The sequence below is a fragment of the Squalius cephalus genome (genome assembly GCF_949319135.1).
Source record: "Squalius cephalus genome assembly, chromosome: 25".
NCBI lineage: Eukaryota > Metazoa > Chordata > Actinopteri > Cypriniformes > Leuciscidae > Squalius > Squalius cephalus.
This window is the reverse complement of record NC_137146.1, coordinates 11,417,848-11,434,446: the sequence shown is the minus strand read 5'-3', so window position 1 is coordinate 11,434,446 and position 16,599 is coordinate 11,417,848. Positions and strand designations below refer to the sequence as shown.

General features: G+C 36.6%; 1 protein-coding gene across 2 annotated transcripts in view; it reads right to left on the bottom strand.

Moving 5' to 3' along the window:
- The window catches only part of ctnnd2a (catenin (cadherin-associated protein), delta 2a), a 273,543-nt gene that overhangs the window by 184,217 nt on the left and 72,727 nt on the right, over positions 1-16,599 (bottom strand). For both annotated transcript variants that reach the window (XM_079862649.1, XM_079862650.1), the window contains exon 3: positions 7,580-7,695. In XM_079862649.1, the coding sequence (XP_079718775.1) occupies positions 7,580-7,695 (116 nt within the window). The remainder of the gene's footprint in view (positions 1-7,579; positions 7,696-16,599) is intronic.

Genomic DNA, 16,599 nt, shown 5'->3' with positions numbered 1-16,599 from the left:
AAGAAACAGGTCTGTTGAAAACAGTTATGCTGCTTAATATTTTTGAGGATTTTCTTTTTCACACTGTCAATTCGGATCAACTTTGTTGGTATTTTCAATATCACCAGTTTCTAAATCACTATTTTGTCATTTTCCTCTATTTTAAACTGTTCTACAATGTGAGAAATGTATATTAATAATAATACAAAATAACAAAAATGCTAAATCGTTTCACCCATGCATGTTCCATGCTCAATTAATACTATTATGACTTTGGCATAGGCATAACTGAAGCATAATTGAAATTCAAGGCTTGGTAATATTGGAAGGGCTTTGATGATGTAATTTTTCTCATAATGCCATTCTATAAGTGAGGGTAATTCTGTTCAGAGTCATACTAGTCCCTTATGCGCACAGGCTCTAAGAGGCTTATTATGGCATTATAAAGTAAAACCTTCAAAACATCCATCCAGTCCGCATTTTCCTAGTGGATACGGCATCCATCACTTCAGTTTGGACAAATTCTAAACAATAATACATAATCACAGTACCACAATAATAGCACAATAATCTGCTCAAACTCTTACATTTAAATACTGTCCGAATCCTGGTCTAATAGCAAAGAAACACAAGTTTAGTATCTCTGCCAATGCACTAAAGTGTCAACGTAAGCGTACCTTGACATCCTCCAAAAATGAGACTTAAATTTCTACAAAATAATGTTGAAGGAATTCACCTGATAATTCAATTTTTGTCCCTCCACTTCACTCCTGTTTGCAGTCACATGGTCTTTAGGATAATGACTTCCACCAGCTTACGCTTTATGCACAACCTTTGCCGTTTAAAAGATACGTGCAGAACTTCAGCTGAAGCAAAATGGACAGTCATGCTTTCAGGCGAAGCAATTCACCACGGTACATTATTGCGCTGGAGCGCTGACTGGCAACCCATTATCCAATTTGAATAATAACACATTGCCTTCAGCCCGTGAGCTACGGAAGTCTCGGCTCTAAAAATATAGCATAGAATAGAAAGGAACAGGCAGAAAGAGTGTGAAAGAGCTTTGCCTTAATGTCCTCTCTGTAGGTTACAGCAGCCGTTTAGAGAAGAGAGACCTGAAGCGGCCCACCCGCACACACACACACACACCGCACATCTAACTGGGACAACAGATGCTCAGCGGGAAAGATGCTGAATGGAACTAACCGTGCACACACACACACACACACACACACACACACACACACACACACACACACACAAACAAACAAGAAGTTAAATATGCTCTGCAGCAAAAAAGAAGAGCTTCATTAATGCAAAGGTAACCGTGCGTTTGTATATAAACAGCTTTCTGTTGTGAGTTTGCACAAATAAAATGTGTCAATGCATCCTTGCACATTGGGAAATTAAGCTGTTTTTGTCTTCATACTAGTGGATGGTCTTGCAAATTTGTATAGACAAAGGTTATATCTAGAGGTCTGTCTTTGTCTCAGAATTAAATAATTACAATGGTATTTGTGACTGTATGTCTCTTAAAGGGACAGTTCACCCAAAAATGTAAATTCTGTCATCATTTATCCCCCCTCAAGTTGTTCCAAACCTTTATGAATCTCTTTCTTCTGTTAAACACAAAAGAAGATATTTTGAAGAATGTTGATAACCAGAGGAAAACTGTAACTTATACTATGGAAGTCAATGACTATCGTCAACTGTCTGGTTATTAACATTCTTTATTTTTGACTTTATCACAATTGTAAACATTATCTTAGAATTTATACATTAGATCTCACAATTTATAATAAATTTCTCACAATTTATATATTTTTTTCCAGCTATTTATCAGAATTGCGACTATTTCTCAATCTATTTTTCACAATTAAGTCTTTATCTCTCACAATATAGGACTTATTTCACAATTATGAGTTGTACTTTTTACTCTGAAGTGGAAACTGGCTTTAACAGATCTCTGTACCTTAAAGCAGGCAGACTTAAATTTAGTTGAAAGCCTCAGGTTGACTTTAATACGCAGTGAGCGAGAGGAATTTTGGGTGAAAAATGTAAATGCACAGAGAGCTAAAACCTTTGGGGGAATTGGCCAGATAGAGAACACATAGTCAGACATGTTATTCAGAGATGACCTTTCACTAAACACTGCCTGCTGTTCCCCAGGCACTGAGAGAAAAAGATGGAGGAAGAGAAAGAGAGGAAGTGAAGCTAGAAAGATAGAGCCACTGCATCAACAACACACAGAGACACACACACACATGCAACACTTAATATTAATATTAAGAATGTTCACATCGCCTCCATACTCACATATGTGCACTAAATGACCCATATTCTAATACTGCAAACAGTCAAATTACTAATCCAAATGATATTAGCCGGCGCAAATATCTCAATGTCAAGATGCTTAATGTACCTAAACAGCATTTTGGGGAGTCATAAGCGCATTTTAAGTCGCCTGGTTCCACACACACTTCCACAGACATGCCTAAGCTGCTCAAAAATGGTTGTGTTCTTTAAAGACACCTATGATGGCTTAATGTTTAGCGGGCTTCTTCCCCTAGTGGGCGGTGTCATGTTTTATCGTGCAAACATTACTGCACAGTTTTATAATCAAATAATCATGATAAAACATCATTGGAAAGGTCTGAGACTCATGGTTACATATTTGGTGACTATTTTCTGATAGAAGTGATATTGTGACAAAAATCTATTAATTTGTGAAAGGAGAATGCATAAAAGAAATCAATGGAATGTGGGTGTCACCCGGTGGCTATTTTTGGAATAGCGCCTAAACAAAATCTCATAGGAGCTACATTTTTTGTGATATCAACTTCAAATTTGGAACACAACTTATGGCTTTGATTTCTAAGCACATTTTAGAGTGCAATTTATTTAGTAAAATATAGATTGTGTTAAAAATATATAAAATGTTTAGTACAGTACATTTGCTTTACAGTAAACTGTTCAACAGTTAACAGGTTCAAGTGATTTATTTAAAGCTTTAAAGGGGTGGTATAATCCCCTTTTCACAATATGTAAAATAAGTCTTTGATGTCCCCAGAGTGTGTATGTGAAGTTTTAGCTCAAAATACCCCACAGATATTTTTATATAGCATGTTAAAATTGTCTCTTTTTGAGGGTGAGCAAAAATGGACCGTTTTGTGTCTGTTCCTTTAAATGCAAATGAGCTGCTGCTCCCAGCACAGAGGGCGGAGCTTCAACAGCTCGTGTCCTTTTACCTCACACCAACATGCACCAAAAATTTCAAAAACTTTTAGCCTTTTATTTTCAAACCGGAGTCAGACAATGATGGAGAGACTCAAGAAGAAGTGGCAACATGTAGAATGCAACAGGACATTTCTGAATGGTTAGTTGATGAATTTATGTAGCTTATGTGTAGTTATCTTCTAGTCATTGATTAGCATATTCTGTCTTGATAATCTATAAATCGTGTTCTGGGGGCCGGGGTTAATGTAAATTCTAGGGTTGGTGATGTCACTAACCCGGGGGGAATGTCGTGTAGTCCCTACCAGCCATAAAGGAATTTCTTTAAAATCCGCGTGAACCGGAAGTTGCAAACGACTTTTCTCCAGTGTTGTGACGTATTTCCAAGTGAAACGGAATATTGAATAGAGGGCAGGGTTTTACTTCAGCGCTCCTCCTCTCCATCTCTGCTCATAGCAGACTAACGGTTTGAGGGGAGTGGTTAAGCGTTTTCAACCCAAGCCGTCAAACTGACGTCATCAGAAAAAGAACGCCATTCCAGACCGGAAGTAACTTTTCAGATTTTGCTTAAAGATTACCATGGCAAACAATTTTTTTCGGTGTATTAACTTGCACGGATTAATTGTTCACCATAAGACTAGTAATATGCGCAAACAAAGTAAATAGGGTCAATTTTGATTTCAGGTCGACTTTAAAAGCAAATATCTCCCTTTACTTTGAACTTTCAACTGACCGTTGTAACTTTGCAGATGTTCTTTCTGCTCAAACAGCAACATTGCACACTAACTAAAGTTAGAAAAGTGAAATCATAATCAACCACCCCTTTAAATTAAGCTAAACAGCTAGAAATATAATATTTCTTATTTTTATTTGCTCCCTCAACAACTCAAATGGTCTTGGGAAACCTATAATAATAATGTATTAAAATGACATGTATTTATTTCATATATTTAAATGACATTAAGTTCATATCACTCCTAGTTTGGAGTCAAAAATGTCCAAAAATGCTGTCTAGCTAGACAGCTCACTCATTTTAAAGACAGCCACTGTCTAAAGTGCCTGAATGGAGAGCTGATGGGAAGCAGTAGTTGATTGAGAGAAGCAGGTCTGTATCACTTCCTGATGTCTGCTATCTCTCTCTAAAGATATTTCCAAATGCTCAGCATCAGGAGATTGACTGTCAAACGGAAGCGATGTCTCCTGACAGAATAAAGACTAAAAGGTTATTCATTCAGAATATTTTACCATCCAACCTGAGAGAGATGAGGGAGCCGTGATAGACAAGCGCTGAACGTTTAGTCAAATTTACTTGTGAGCATGTTACAAACATATTAACTCAGAAATATATTTAACTATAAGAGAGATCCCACCAAACCAAAATAGAAGAAAACATGACACCACAGAAGAAGGAAAAGAGTCAGGGTATGTGTGTGTGTGCGATCACGTTATTGGGCAGGACGTGTTCCAGACAGCCGTGAACCAGACTGATCCAGTGCCAAAGAGTGACTGGATTTAGAAGCAGTAACACATTAACACACATGAATCACACTCAATGTTTACTCAACTCTGTGTGCCGCTACTGAAAACACAGGAAAAACACAAGCAAAACAGGAAAAATTAAATGTGCACCCAGTTTAAATTGGTTTTCGGCCACAAGTTTTCCAATTATACATGACGTGCATCAAGTTTACAGTCAAAATTTTACGCTTTGTGAAAAATTTAGGCAACACATTCCAGCGTATTTCACGCTCAGAAAATAACCAACTTAAAGTCCAGCCTGCACTACAAGAAACTACCCAGGCTTCAGACTACCACTCATACAACTAAATACAGTAAACCTTATTTTTGACTTTGTGGTAATGTATCTATGCAAGCATGCAGGCCCAGTGAGCCGAGTGTCTCTTTATCAACTCTACCCGGAATTCCCAGGAGACTCATTCGACAATCAAGGCTGGTCTACTGTAATAGCATCTCCAGTCTTTAATACTGTCAGGCTGATAAGTCATTGCTAGTCGACACTGGCTCAGTGTCTTTGCCTCAAGTATCAAACCCAACAATATGCAACAGATGGTAGGAAGACACACACCATATACACCCACAACTAAAGATGAAAGACAAAACAGTGACACTTACTGTTTATATAATGAATAATAAAAACATACTGTCTGACTCTGTTATCATTTCATAAATAATTGTAACTACAGTTAAAATTAATTAAAGAGTATATATATATATATATATATATATATATATATATATATATATATATATATATATATATATATATATATATATATATATATACCCTGAAATTTGGCACGATTATGCATATTATACTCACTATTTATAAATGCCGATTATTGGATGAATTTCATATATGAAGAAAACAAATGTTTTTAAACAACACTGTATTTGTTTTGCTGCATTTAATTAATGCCGATTTAAATAATAAAAAAATACTGTAATGCTACCATATAATCAGAAGAATCAGTAAAAAAAAACTATACAAATATATACAACTTTCAACACAAGATGGACAAAAATATGCATAACTGTCATGAATAAAAAAGATTAATTTTCTGTATGCCATTTTTTTAGGTAAAGCGTTACCAGAAAACATGACAGATAAAGTTTGCCAGAAAACACTACTCACTTAGAGTGTATATGAGGAGACAGATTTTCATTCCGAACAAATCCACTTGAGTTCACATGATGTATTTACGATTTCCTCTTGTTGGTAGGAAATTCCCAGGAGGACTCGAATGCAGCACAGCATAGAAGGCGTTACTGTTTAAGTATTGCATTTATTCTGGAAAGTCAAATGTAACCGAAACCACAAACAGAGCAACACCATGTGAGAACAGTTTTAAACGACTGCTTTTCACAGATGGCCACTGGAAACATCAGTTGAATGAAAGTCTTAATCAGCTGCATGTTGTGTAATGCTTCACTTATGGCAAATTAAAAGGCTAAATCAATATTATGCAGCAGAGTAACATTATGGCTTGCTTCCCGTACTCGGCTCTCTGTGGTAATCTTGAGACTCTGAGCGCAGCAGGACTTCATTTCTTTCTCACCCTGTCGCTTTCATCGGACCGGTTAAAGACTGAAACCTTTCATATAAGACAACTGTGAATAGGCAATAAAAATGTGTGCTAAAAATAATGGACATCCATTTTTTGGTTTGACACAGGCACATGCACCTCCTGTCCCACTGAAGTGAACTTCTTAACAGTCAAACATCTTCATACAGTGCATTTGAGATGTCTTTTGAACCTGTCCCTCTCTTGACAGTTACTGTGAGAGAGTCACAGACAAATTAAAGAGCTTAGAGTGACAGACCTCCACTGTTTCTCCTCCCTTCCTCTTTCACTGAAAAAACAAAACAAAAAAAAAACCCTCACAGCCAACAAGAGACTCCTGGAAGGTCAAGCCACCAAGAGATACACATAATTAACAAGTGTGAGGAATGTTAACTAAAGTTAAATGATGTTAATTGCTATTGAATGTTGGGGAACCTAATGGGACACTCACTTAAGAGAAGAATACGTTTTGCTATTTTTTTTTAAAGAAAGTTGTATTTCATTCACATACACATACACAATTATCAGAAAATTGTATTATTAGTGTAATATAATAATAGCATTATTATTATTATTACATTTTTGAAAATATATATATTTTTGAAAATATATAAAAATTGAAAATGTTATACAATGTTGTACATCTACTATTTTACATTATTTTAATTTATTTCAAATGAAATATATTATGAAAATTAATCAATTCACAGATTATTAAATAATAATTATTATTATATTCTTAATATTTTTATTTTATTATAATAAAATATTGTATTTGATGGATTTCTAAATATATATTAAAAACACTCAAACAAATAAAAGGGTTAGTCTATAATTAGCTTTATATAAAAACAACAGAAGTCTATTGTATGTCCTTATTTAGCCAAGTAACGTGCAGACGTGAGTCCGGGGCTCAGCTGGGGCTCTGTCATGCAGTAAATTTCTTTGAGTTTCTCTGAGGCATGAGAAGAAACCTGTGGAAACTAGTTTAACCCGGGTGCCCTCATGTGACAGAATCTCATGTGCACATGTAGGCCCCAACATGGGGAGCCATGCACACTTTCTTTCACATATAAACTCAAGGTAATGTATAAATCACAATATGAGCTGAAATTACATTTGAAACTCCCCCTTGACCCTTGCACAAAGAAGTCAAGAATATTGTCAGCATTTCCATAACCATACAATTACATCCTTCAGAAAGCATGCCCTCATTATAGAGACTTGTTGAAGAATTAGATAGCCACTGCAACACACACCCACACACAGTACATTAGCATTACCTGATACTGCTCATGCTGCCACCTGTCTCAGATCCCAGTTTGCATCGCTCCAGCTGAGTAGCCACTATCTGACGCTCCGCCTCCAGCTCTCGAGTTAATCTTTCAAACTGTAGTTCCTGGGGAAAGAAAAAGACAGATGGTCAGTTAACAAAATTCATTGAATGCCATTATGTCACTTATACTTGACTATTGAAATACAGCATATTCTGATTAAAATTATACAGTGTTACACAAGTCTGTCCACAGTAACAGTTAAAACTAGAATTGTCCATTTTCGGAGAAAAATATGAGTGGCATTTAATTGTCCAAAAGCTGCCGTCGTGATGCTAAAGTGTTCTTATGTATGTGCTAATGTGTTTATTAATTTTTGCTATGCCGTTAGGGCTGGTTGAACAATACTGATTAATCAAGATTGTTTTTTTAGTCTAAGTTGTTTTTCAGTTGACGCATGAATAAAACTTCACCAAATATTATTTGTAGTGCGCCTGTGCTTTGTTACTTTTACTAAAAAACAAAGTCTCAGCTTTCAAATTCTGTCAATTTTATAACAAAGTTCAAACAATAAATCCGTTTTTGACACTCTTTAATGTGGCGTGACACATGAACGCACATGAACTGATCATCTCTTCCTCTTTACTACTAGTTATAGCACAAAATCTACACGAATATCAAAAGGCATATTTAAAGAAACAGAACAACTTACTGAAATATATCTGAAAAATAAATCAGCTTGTAAAAAAAGTCACGTAACGTTCCATTTACCTCAGAAAAGCCATTCAACATCTGTAGCTCGTTAGTTAGCTAAAAAATAATTAGAGAGGAGATTGTTGCAAAATATATGCAAAATTCATCATTATATTTCTACTTAACCTGTAAGCGATGATTATCAGATGTATGTGTAAAGAAAATCTTTCATGAAAAAAATGACAGCCATAATTTAAATGTTTCTATTTCAACAACAAATTGGAGTAGAAACATAATTATATCATTAAATGTAAAAACTGAAAAAGTCTGTGTGAAATTCTGGTCTGGTATATCTGATTAGAAAAGATTAGATAACTTTTTAGAAAAGTAAGAGAACTTCTTCTGGATGATTTGAATTAACATACTAATACTAAGTGTTTGTTCAAATCCCTAACCCTATAAGCCTTAGCAAGAACCACTAATCACATTCAATGCCATTTTAAAAGTCTATATTCCTACAGAGGGCACATTCTGTTCTTTCCTGTAATTATATTGAGTTTAAAAACTTGTTATTTTGATCATATTAAACTCTAGTCCCATTGAGAATCTTTAGAATTTGTGGAGCAACGTGCAAGCCAGCAATAAATCAAACGGGCAGACCTCCGGCCGGCCCTGAGAGATGATAATCACCACTAACGCCCCAGCTGGGACCGAAAGTGCACTATCAGTAGATATAATCGCTTAGACGGCCAGCCCCAAGCTGCCCCCCTCCAAGACAACAGCGTTTCCACCAAATGAGAAGCCTTCAAAGAACTTCCAATTCCTCAAATAGACTCAAAGAAAGACTAAATAGCTGCATTGCACAGTGTTCTAACCTGACACGATAAGATTCCAGCAACAAGCAATTTATCTGTCCACACCAATAAATATGATCAGATTCCAATCGGTATTGGACAGACCGTCTGAACGAGGCTTTAGGGCGGTGCAACTGGTTCTTTAGGAGGCCCTGCAGAACACCCATCCCTTACCCCCAGGAAGCCAATCGTGAACAGACTGACCGAGGGGTGCCCATGGGGACCCCATCCCATGCTTGGGATAGCCCTGCCCCAATTAATCAATACTGAATCTAACTGAATCAAATCAAAAACTTTTGAATAAAAATCGCAAAACTTTTTGCCTACATCATGTGAACAATCTGCCCATACAGGCTATTTTGGACAAATGTGCATAAATCACATCAAAGGCTATACAGACGCTTAGATGTCTCCATAAATTAAAAGAACATATTGCCAAATATACTGTCATTCCTAATATCGGGGATATTTTAGCGGATTCACTCTGCATTTAAAAGCGGTTGTCTTTCCTGAAACCCAGTGTATACGTGGCCGTTGGTCTTCTTAGCAGCATGAAAAATAAAACTTTTACTGAAATTGCGAATAGATTATATACAGAAAGCGTTCAAAGAGTGACTGCTCCCTTTATAATGCCTGACGCTGTCAGTCACTTAAGATGCAGTGCAATTGGCTACAATGCTCATGGCTGCAAATTGCATTGTAATTAGAAACCTTTGACACTCTTCAGACTACAGAGCGTGAAAACAATTAAGCACGGGACCGTTTGAAAGCCTATAGGTACCGAATTGAATCGAAATAATCTTGGCTATTGGATCGGCAGTCTATTGATTCCCGACCCACACCAGAATCCAGTCGTTGTGTATCGTCGTTGTGGCTGGTTATGACAAAAACTCAGATTAACATAGAAAAGATAGGCTTTTATCCCAAAGACCCCCAAAGTGTTTTATTCCTGCAGAGCAGAGAAACGGTCGAGAACATGGAGATGAGGATAAAATAGGAATTGAGAAAAAAATCTGATGCTCCCCAGCAGGTGTTCTCGTCACCGGTACTGTTTTAATTACAGCTGGGCATGAAGATCGATGGGGGCCTGATCCGTAACCACATGCATACAGGGATCGTACAATAGAAGGGTTTATTGATCCAGCTCTGAAAGCCCCCTTTTTTTTATCTGCACTTAATCACAAACAACCAGCTCTCTGTCACCAAACAAACCAGCAAACCACAAATGTGCTGCAAATGAATCTCCTTTCTTCTCTTTTTCTCACACCTTTCACACTTCTCCCATAGGATTTTTCTTTTCTCACATTTGTGCAGTTCAGGACACTGACGCATTAAAAGAGGATACAGACTGTGAAATACATCCAACCTACAGAGGAATACATTCTAAGTAATTCAATCTAAAGAATAATTACATTTGAAAAACAGAAATTCTGTTCAAAATTCAAAAACAGTAGTAAGTTTGTTCATTTGCGTAAATCAGCACAAACAGGGCGTTTCAATCAATCAATCAATCCAAAACTCTGAATCGACAGTTTTGCGATTGCAATATTCACGCATACAGCCCTTAAAAGAATAGTTCACCCAAATATGAAAATTCTGGTATTTACTATATGAACAAACCCATATGAATTTCTTTCTTCTGCTGAACACAAAAGAAGAGATTTTGAAGAGTGTTTGTAACCAAACAGTTATGGACCCCATTGACTTCCTGTATGGAAAATATGGAAGTCAATGGTCCACAAAATATCTTATTTTGTGTTCAGCGGAAGAAAGAAATTCATACATGTTGGGAACAACTTGAGGGTGAGTAAATGATGAGAGAATTTTCATTTTTGGGTGAACTGTCCCTTTAAGGGGACACGGTGAAGGGGAAAAAAACTGATAAAAGGAAGCATTATATTTCAACGCTTGTGTTGTTCACTCACAAAACATTTGTGTCCCCCTGAGAATCTTTGCATTTAGCAGAACTTTTGCTTTCTCTCTCTCAATAATTTGGTAAAAGAACACAAAAGTCTTGAGAGAGAGAGAATGCAAAATTCTGCGAGCGATTTTGTGTTCGCTCAAGAAAAGTTCACTCGTAAAAGGATTGAAGTAGTTTTTTCCTCCCACCTCTTATTATTTCCATCACCAAACGTTTTCTGAGTAAACAAAGTTTCACAGGGAAATGCAAATCTTTTGAAAAAGCATTAAAATATAATTGTTTCAATTATAATTATATAATTAAGTTATAGCAATATGTCCCCTAAAATGTTATTAAAAACACATATATTTAATTAAATATTGCTTTATATTATACATATGTTATATATAGTTGCATTGGAGCATATACATAAAAATCTAAAAAGATTTGTGGAAAAATAGATTTTTTTTTACTGTATTTTACTTCTTGCATTAAACAATTAATCTACTTGGCAAAAATAGCTTTTTGGTTGCAATGATGTTTCTTTTTGTTTTGATCTATTTAATCTATAAATATTAAAAGTAGCGCTGTCAAATTGATTAATCACATCTAACAAAAGCTTGTGTTTATATAATATATGTGTGTATTATATATATATATATATATATATATATATGTGTATATGTATGTGTGTGTGTGTGTGTGTGTGTGTGTGTGTGTGTGTGTTTGTTTGTGTATTCACAGACATGCGCACACACACACACACAATATGTGTGTGTATATATATATATATATATATGTATGTATATATATACACGCACACATATATTATATAAAAAAACTTTTATTATAGATGCGATTAATCACAATTAATCGATTTGACAGCACTAATAAAAAAAAAATTAAAAAAAAGGAAAATATCTCCCAAGATGGCTTAAAGTAGTTATTATGGAACAATGCCAATATTAAAGAAGGTAAATTGATGTTGCAAACCACTAGTAGAGCGGCAACACCTGTTGATCAGAGTTCAAAGGAAATAAGTGCAAATATATATAAGAACTGACAGCTAATTGTGACTGAAATCTATAAACCAGTATAAGTAAGGCTGGAGAGCCAGCCAATGAGAATTAACGTTTTACTGTATTATGCCAGAAATAATAAGAAGCACAACTCATGTCCACAAGAAAAAAAAACAAAAAAAAAAACACTTTCATGAAAACCGTAACCAACGTTAGCAAAGCATACATAGGCTATATAATACAGTTAAAGTTCAAAAACTCATCCTTTAAATCAGCAACATTCTTTCCATCTTCCCCATCACAGATCAGAAAAAAAGCCATACCTCGTCTCCTCCTCCCACACGCCAGAGCAAACAAGATCAACGTAAAGCCAGTCCGTCGACCATCCTTCCACTTACTCTTCCCATTAGAGAAATTCCTCAACTCATTACAGGCGCGGCCGGTCTGCCAGCCGCAGCTTCCGAACACCTCGCGCACAACACAGGCTCAGTCAGCCACAAAGGTTTCCATGGCAACAGAGGACCCAGCGCCCCCCTCTGGCATTATTTATGCAATGTTTCATCGCCGAACGTCCCGCCCACCAGCCAGACTGCCAAACCGAGCCTCCCTCCAATCACTCTCCCGCCTGCCCCTTTTCACAGGACGATTTGTGCCCGCCACCTCAAAGACCGGGCAAGAATTTCGAGTGCCTTTGGGGTGAAACGCTAAATGCCTCTCTCCTCCATTCTTCCTCCCCCATCCATCCCTCGGCGCTCTGAAAAGCCTGAGAACTTTCACTGTCTGTTCCACATCAATACCAGCTTGGAAGTCGGCGTTCCTGAGAGAGCCGGAACGATTTATCTAAAGCGCTGTGTCGGAATATGTTTAAATACAATGGAGACCCAGGAGAGGCAGTGTGTATTATCGAAGAAAGAGGGATGCCAGAGCGTTTCGGTGGCCAAAACTTCTCCAGCCTTTTTTAACGTTACCAGATAGTCATTATCTATTGAAAAGACACTATTTCACAGCATACGGCTAAATGACCTGTCTGGCTGCAGTTCAAGTAAATGAGAGATGGGACTGCATTTAACTAAGCCAATCTAAACATCATAAAAGCTGGGGTTTCAGAGGTTTAGTTGCTGGAGCAACAAGCAGGGGGAAATAAAGAGAGAGAGAGAGAGAGAGAGAGATGTTGCTGACCGCCTGCTCAATAGGGCCGGTCAGTGATGAAAGCTGATTGATAAAAGGTTACTCTCGCTGTTCTCATGCATACCAAGTGCGCTGTCAACCTCTCGTCTAATAGGCTCCTCTCTTCCTTCAGATCTGTCCATCCTTACAGATGAGCTGGAGATGATGGTCAGGAAAGATTCACGTCACTGCTGAACGCAAAGGGATCGAGGCATTCTTTATTAAGAATTCATTCACAATATATTGGTAGCAGTTATCGGTCAATATTAGAGATTTTTCTTTAATTTATCAACCAGTATTGTATATTTAATAGCGCCTTTTAGATCACCATTGCTGACATCTAACACTCACTTAAAAGTTAGCACTGTGCCCGCATCTTTTTTCCGTTTTTTTTAAAGAAAACCTGCTTTCTGTGTGAACCAGCCCTAAGAAGCAGAAATGGCCAAATAGGCTAAATATTTCCATCATGTCTAGAGACCTTATGCAAATACAGCTGTACCTTCATTCCAGGTAAGATAACCATATCATGTGAAACTAGCCTAAACAAGACAGGCCTATCACACACATATTAGACAAGATACCAAACTGAACAGAAAACCGAAAAAACAAATAGCATGTCTATAGCCCAGAAATAGATGTACATTTGTCAGAGTAGAAGTATACTAAATGTCTGGTCAGAACAGAACATTTGAATATGAGTATAACTATGAGTATATGATTTTAAACGATGCAATAGACAAAAAGTATAAATGGATCAATACAAGAATAATGTTTGAAAGGATTAATCATAGAAATAACCTTAAAGAATAATCATAATAATCATACGCATATATTTTTCTTATATGCCACGTTTAACAAGATTTCATTTTTAATATGAATGAGTATGAAAGAATATTTTTTTTTACTTTTTAGTTGCATTTGTTTGGTTGTTTGTTCATCCTCAAACAATTATTTAATTTTTATTATTAAGAGGTTTTCACAAGGGTTAACTGTAAACTGCAAACATTAAACTTTGCTGAAATGAAATGTCTTTAACTGTTAACTCTGCTAAACTATAATTACTAAAACTGAAACTAAATATATAAAAACTAAATAGAAATGTATTCACAAAATAAAAACTAAACTTAATGAAACTAACTAAAACTAAACTGAAATTTATAGGAAATTTGAAAATGATATTAAAATAAAAACTAATTTAAAAATGCAAACTTATAATAACCTTGGAACCATATCAACTTATTAGAGTCATTTCTGAATTATCATGTGACACTGAAGACTAGAGTAATGATGCTTAAAATTCAGCTTTGCCATCACAGGAATAAATTATATATTAAAATATATTAAAGGAGAACTTGGCAACTTTTTTAACTTAATAAAACTGTCTAGAATTAATTTGGATAGTTAAACAACCTGTTCTGGTGATATTGATGACTTTCCCCGCTCCCCCCAGCGTTCCCAGGCGGAAAACCAGCCTTGCAACTTGGGGACTACCGTCCCGGCAACATAGAAATTGGAAGTCTCGTGAGAAGCGAGAACGAGAACGAGAACGAGCGCGAAACACGAATTGCTTTACGGCAATTCGACATAAACACACACGCATGTATGATGTATTACCAGATTACCCACCTCGGTAGACATAGCTCCACACGATACAGTTGGCTTGCTCCGATCAAAACAAACGCACATGAGCAGCGGTAGAGAGGGGGAGGAGGCCGCCGCAAGTGAGTTTTTTACGACCGTGTTGTGAAATATACGCCCCCCCCACAGCTGTAGGGGGAGCTCGTGGGGAAAACATGCGAAAGAAAAGGAAAAATCAGCGAAGAAGTGACTAGAGTTCGCTAGAGTTGTCGAGTTCTCCTTTAAAATAGTAAATAGTTATTTTAAACTGTAATAGTATTTCACACTATATTATGGTTTCTACAGCATTTTTTACCAAATAAATAGTTTTGGTAAGAATAAGTGACTTAAAAAAATAAAAATAAAAATTGACCCCAAACTTTTGAACGTTGGTGTATTTCATTTTTTCCATGTGGCTGCACATTCAGGTGAACAAAACACTGACTAAAACATGATGCTGAACCAACATACTACAAAAGCACACAATCTTTCTACGTACTTGACATCTCACAAATAAATCGTTCTTGTGTGGTCTCCTTTTGTGATATTGTACAGCGATGGTTTCGTTTGCACTGATCAGTTGGACAGGGAATATCCTATTTCATCCCCCAAGGGAAACCACCTGTATCCCCCACAGAATGAACAATAGGTCATGTGATCTGAGGCTGAGCGAACCCTTCCATCTCTCTCAGGTGACTGATGACAAGTCTGAGGTCATCTAACCTTGTGTTCACTCACACATACAGTACTGAAGGGTTGTCCTTGTCAAGCAACTTCATGTCAGGATTCAGGACACTGGCCTGTTACCGGTTAAAGGTGGTTTTCATGTGATATTTAGCATGTCAAACCTGACGTTAAGTGCTTGAACTAACAGTCAGCTAGAGGAAGAGAAAAAACATAATTCTTGCCTTAAAAGCACCATTAATGACTCAGTTAATGGAGTTTCGTCATACGATTTGAAATACTTTAAACATTTGAAACAATGGAAATTAGCTTTGAATTGTTTAAATGTCAAAGCAAGATTGTCTTTTAACGTAATACTGTGTCTAAACAAAAGAAAATGAATGCTATGTAAATATATAAAAATAGGCCAATCCAGATTAAAAAACAAATTGTCAACAAATATGTAAGGGATGATGCCCGACGAGGTGTCCATTAACAGAAATTAATGGACGACGCGGAGGGGTGAACCGTCCGACGCGAAGCGGAGTCCATTCATTTCTGTTAATGGACACCTCGTCGGGCATCATCCCACTTATACCATGGTCACTTACGAAAGAAAGAAATATTTAATCAATTAATAATACTTTAATGTGTTTTAGAGTAAAAATCGTGAGGGTTTTTATTTATTAAGTCGAGCGCACTATTTAATATCTCCCGTATACAGGCGTTGCCAAGCAACGTGGCCACAGCGACCCGACCGCAGCAGTTGATCAGTGAGTTTGAGCCAGCGCAATCATTTAGAACTGTCATCAGGCAAATTGACGGTACGCCTTTCCTAGGTGTACATTATCACTTTTTAATGGACACCCTGCAGCCAATCAGAATCGTGTATTCACCCAGACCATGGTATAACATCCAATAACCAATATGATACAATATATCATTATGTCAATTTCAAAATCTACTAAAGACCTTGTCAATGGACATTTTCTGGTTTCAAATATCGTTTTTTAGTGAATTTATACTAAATATGATGTAGAATAAGGATTTAAATCAGAAATTGCATATATCAGTCTTAATCGCTTAATCGTGTGTGTCTGTGTGTTTGTGTGTGTG